The sequence below is a fragment of the Plutella xylostella genome, chromosome 5 (assembly GCF_932276165.1).
Source record: "Plutella xylostella chromosome 5, ilPluXylo3.1, whole genome shotgun sequence".
In the NCBI taxonomy this organism is placed as follows: domain Eukaryota; kingdom Metazoa; phylum Arthropoda; class Insecta; order Lepidoptera; family Plutellidae; genus Plutella; species Plutella xylostella.
The window spans coordinates 4733606-4737875 of record NC_063985.1 but is presented as its reverse complement, the minus strand read 5'-3'; the positions used below and the strand labels follow the sequence as shown (position 1 = coordinate 4737875).

Below are 4270 nucleotides of genomic sequence, written 5' to 3'. Positions count from 1 at the left end.
AATGCATGATTTTTGCGCAAACTTCGCAAAATGGCCGACGGGCAGCGCGTGGGCGCGTCACTTTGCCCACGGCTTCGAAACATTTGGCCTCGCATACAAATGAGGCGGGCTCTGTTCCACCGCTTACTATGGAGTTTGTCCCCGGAGTTATTACTTAAGCTGTATTTTGGCGTTGCATTGCTATCGTTAGCTTATTGCCAGGATGATACCTATTTATTTTTATTTAAATAAGTGAGTTTTTGTTTAAATAAGATTAAGTTTGAAACATGAGTTAGAACCTCCGGTAGGCTTATTGTGCCATTTTTCTAACACCCTCGGATAAAACATAAGCAAGAGTCATGAGGAAAACGCGCAAGTTTGAAAAAGTTGATCGTCAACAAAAGTCGATCGATGCTGATGTACCGAGCACCGCCCGGCCACTCGCCAAACTTGGAATAAAACTTTGCGAAATTAACTTTGATCACATTTTAATGTTCAAAGCTCAGCTTTCGTTCTAGCTTGTGTTTCTTCAAGCCTTAAATGTGACTTTAAAACCGTGGCCATCTTTCACCGGCTTGTTTTCCATTTAGCCGCCTGTCCTTCAACAAATGGGCTAAGTTTTAAATAAAGCACTTTACAATAATATAACTTGATTTATTTCGGTCGGAAATGGAAAGTCTGCTAGTCTATAGGAAACAACAAACCGTGACAAAATGATTTGCGGATTCATCTTTATTCCGCTCAGTAAATTTTTAACAGGGAAAAAGGTATAATATTCGAAAATTATATGTGAAACACTGTAATGAAAATAAAATTATGAAATAAATAATAACTTACATAGTCGTAGCATTACATCTGAATTGGTGCATATTAATCGTATATTCATCGCGAAACTGCTACTGCGCTAATGGCAGTGTCAATTTGGATTCTTTGAGATATGCCCGCGGCTCTCCTAGATACTTGCTGTGTTTTATACCAAACGAGTAAGCTGGCGTTGATTTCTTGTCATACATGAACTGAAAACAATAAGAAACACTTCTCATTGCAAGCGGCATACATATACGTAAATAGGGAGCATATAAGCTTAGAATTCCTCTAAAATTATTGAATGTATCTTGCTAATTTATAGCATGATGATTTAGCATAAAAACATAGTAACTAAACGTACCCTCTTATGACAGTAAGTAGGAGAAGGGTCACTGGTCGTCTTGGGCTTTCTGTAAGGCGCTCCGAATCCAAATCTGGGTACCGTCTTTAAGACATAGTTAAAGTTAGGATTATAGCCTCCTGGACCTGGCAATGTTGACTTCTTCGAATGATCACTGGGTTTGCTACCCAGGGTGAAAGCGGGTGTACTCCTGTCGGTAAAGACACGATAAGTGAGCGATACCACCTGGCATTGATTGATAGCGAAACAGGAAGCACACATGTTTTTTTATGTGTATGCGCTACGCCTACATAGTTTATGGCGCTAGATTTTAGGATAACTGTGTAACGAGATTCGCTTCAACGCATTATCTTATTATTTTCAATGAACCACTAGGATAACGAGTCGTAGCTGATCTCGTAACTCATTAGCCATTAAATGAACTAAGTGAAAGCTTTTTCCTGCAATTCTATAAATTCAATGGAATCCAGAAGCTTATGTTAAAAAGACTGCATCTAAACTCTAGATTTTCCCATGTAGGTTGTCTTCAAACCACTTACTTCCCGGGAACCGGCGGCAGGTACATATTGGGCGAGGGTGTCCACACGTCGGGGTCTGGAGGCGGGTCGCTGGCTGCCGGCCTCATGCTGTAGGCCGGGGGCCGCCTGGAGGCCGCGTGAGGCCGGGGGCGGTACGCGGCGGGGCCCGGGTCCCCCGCGGCGAGGCAGGGGGGCGCCAGCCGCGCGGACATCACGCCGTGCGTGAGCCGAGTGGGCCCTGGGGAAGTTATGAATGAGTTGTAGTAATTTACTGCAAATGCATTGTTACGCTGGTTTTCTCTGGTGGTATGTACCCAGGACGAGAGGGTAGCGTGACTATTTTGGTAAATTCAATCTTGGTAAAACTAATAAGTAATATTTAACCATGTTGACTGTACTGTAAACACTACTTACTGGACACTCTGTATACCAAAATTTGGTCATCGGTTTCGAAAATATACCTACTTATTTCAAACAAAATGCAAACCAACCTAATTTAGTAAATCCACAGACGTTAAACAAAGGCACGTCTATTCCCTGGCCCGGCCCGGGTCGCAGCAGCGGCGGCCGCAGCCCGAAGGAGTAGGCGGGCGCGCGCCGAATGTGGGAGAACCCCTTGCCACCTGCAACCGGATTAGTTGTGAAGCTTCAGCACGCGAGTTTCACTGTTCAAGGTAACTGTAATATGGTTTGGCGAGATTTCTTTAACTATAACAGGGGATTTCCGGTGTAAAAATGAAGATATGGTGTGGTAATAATTTTTACTTAACTTTTTTTTAGTGTCACCACGAAAAGTCTACATACCTAATATTTAATTATTAGTTTTTCATTATAAATATGCAAATCTATCTTCTGTACAGTATCAGTGTTTTTACTGCCCAAACACCCAAACCGTACAAAGTTCTGAATAATTTACAAATAACTACAACTATAAAAATAAGGAAGTATGAAAGTATGTATAGAATTTGTTAATGAAAATAATAAGCCTTAGTAATATGTGTACAATGCAAGATTTTTTTGTATTTACTCCGATTTAGGCTTAAAGCTCAGTTCCGGATGTACATCCATGTAATGTAAAGATGTGCATTTCATCGGAAACTAAGTAGACAAATCCAGACAAACGTTTACATTATAACGGCTACTTATACTTGACAAACTTTACATTATACTTGCTAAAAGCACCCTTCTCAAAGACCCTTTGAACCAGGTAAGTTACAGACTTACGGTTAATCAAACCCTCGGCTTCTTATATGATAACTTAGTTATGTATAACTATAACTCTGTAACTATAACCTTCAGGTCAATCTATTTACAGTCTATTTAGAAACGAATACATAATAGAATCAATAAATATTATCACTTAATGCTAAGTGGGGTAGTTGAAACCATTTGAAACGGCACTAAAGGTGCTGATTAAATCTGCTTTACTAAGCACTTTAATGTAGATTGGCGGTGTCTCTGCCCAGTGCCCGTGCCACCGCGAGCCGCTGGCACTCCGTGGCGCCATTAATTCCAGTTTCCATACAAACTAAAAGCTGCACAGACTAAAAACCGTGCAGTATGATTTTAAAACATTTTATCTTTAGTTTTGTCGAGAAACAACGTTTTTAGGCCGGCTCCCCGCTTTAGCACTAGCTTTAATGGAGGATTATCTTTGCGAGTGTGGCGGGTAAAATATGTGGCTGGCCGCAATCCCATGTGGTATTTAGCTGGAATCAGAGTAGCCGTGTTTGCCGCGCCGAGCCCGCGCGGTTCAGACATCGAGATACCGCTTCGGTGCGTGGCTTGTTAGACCCTTTTTCAACTTATCTTAATTAAATTGTATTTTAACTTATTATCTTAATTACTTTTTATTAACATTTTACGGCATCATATCATTTCACGATATTTTTTGGAACGGCTAGAAAATTGGCAAAAAAAATTAAGTAAGTAGGTACTTACTTTAAACGTTTCACAAAATATTAGGTACCTACCTATACCTATACTCTTTATACTTTGCTATATGTAATGAGGATAATTCATGGAGTAGTATAAATGTTGAGATAAATCTGCAATAGATACATTTTGGCCTTTCGGCACATAACTAATACTATAATTACCACTACTCAGTACTCATACACCTACCAATAACAGTGGGTGTGTTATACTCCGAGGGTCCCGGCTGCGGGGGTCGCTTCAGCTTGGCTTCGGTGGGCGGCAGAGTACGCTGCTTGATCCACTGGGAGCGGCACTCGTGGCTCCACGGCATACTGGATTAACCCCAGTGGGTTTCAGCAATGGACAAATGTAGCTTGTGTCCTTGTATAATAAGTACTAATAAAATGTTATTGAATAATTAATACTACGTTGAGTAAAGAAGTAAATAAACTTGTATAACGTTGATGATGTGTTGAGTATTTCAGTATGTTGTGATCAGGGGGGGCTCAGTGCCTTAATGGCTGAACTTTTAGTAGAAGGTAGCGCCATCTCTTTATATTACTCTTACTACCAAAAAAGATGTAAGATGGCGTTGTGAACAAGACCATAGAACAATAACAAGACACATAGATAAGTAGTATTTGAAAGTTAACATTGTCATGATCTATGGCTATTATGAAGAAATTGC

The 4270-nt window shown here is 40.6% G+C and overlaps 1 protein-coding gene across 2 annotated transcripts; it reads right to left on the bottom strand.

Annotated features, from left to right (window-relative positions):
- On the bottom strand, positions 1-4067 carry LOC105389312 (outer dense fiber protein 3-like protein 2). 2 transcript variants are annotated; one of them, XR_005254203.2, is made up of 6 exons: positions 3790-4067; positions 2157-2288; positions 1687-1903; positions 1148-1337; positions 817-995; positions 1-573 (listed from the first exon to the last, which is right to left on the bottom strand). XR_005254203.2 is itself a non-coding variant. In XM_011560414.3 (5 exons), the coding sequence occupies exons 1-5, from the start codon at positions 3911-3913 to the stop codon at positions 876-878; spliced, it is 783 nt and encodes a 260-aa protein (XP_011558716.3). In that variant the 5' UTR covers positions 3914-4067; the 3' UTR covers positions 619-875. The 2 variants fall into 2 exon arrangements, 1 of the variants encoding a protein (XP_011558716.3); XM_011560414.3 differs by lacking the exon at positions 1-573 and having other exon boundaries at positions 619-995.
- Between the last annotated feature and the right edge of the window lie 203 nt (positions 4068-4270).

What these genes read in the sequence shown, in the direction of transcription:
- LOC105389312 (XM_011560414.3), bottom strand. Translation starts at nt 3,913, where the DNA reads ATGCCGTGGAGCCACGAGTGCCGCTCCCAGTGGATCAAGCAGCGTACT. An exon ending in TAACACACCCACTGTTATTG is followed by an intron (nt 2,289 to 3,789) that starts GTAGGTGTATGA and finishes ATCCGGTTGCAG; the next exon opens with GTGGCAAGGGGTTCTCCCAC. An exon ending in CTACTTACTGTCATAAGAGG is followed by an intron (nt 996 to 1,147) that starts GTACGTTTAGTT and finishes TATTGTTTTCAG; the next exon opens with TTCATGTATGACAAGAAATC.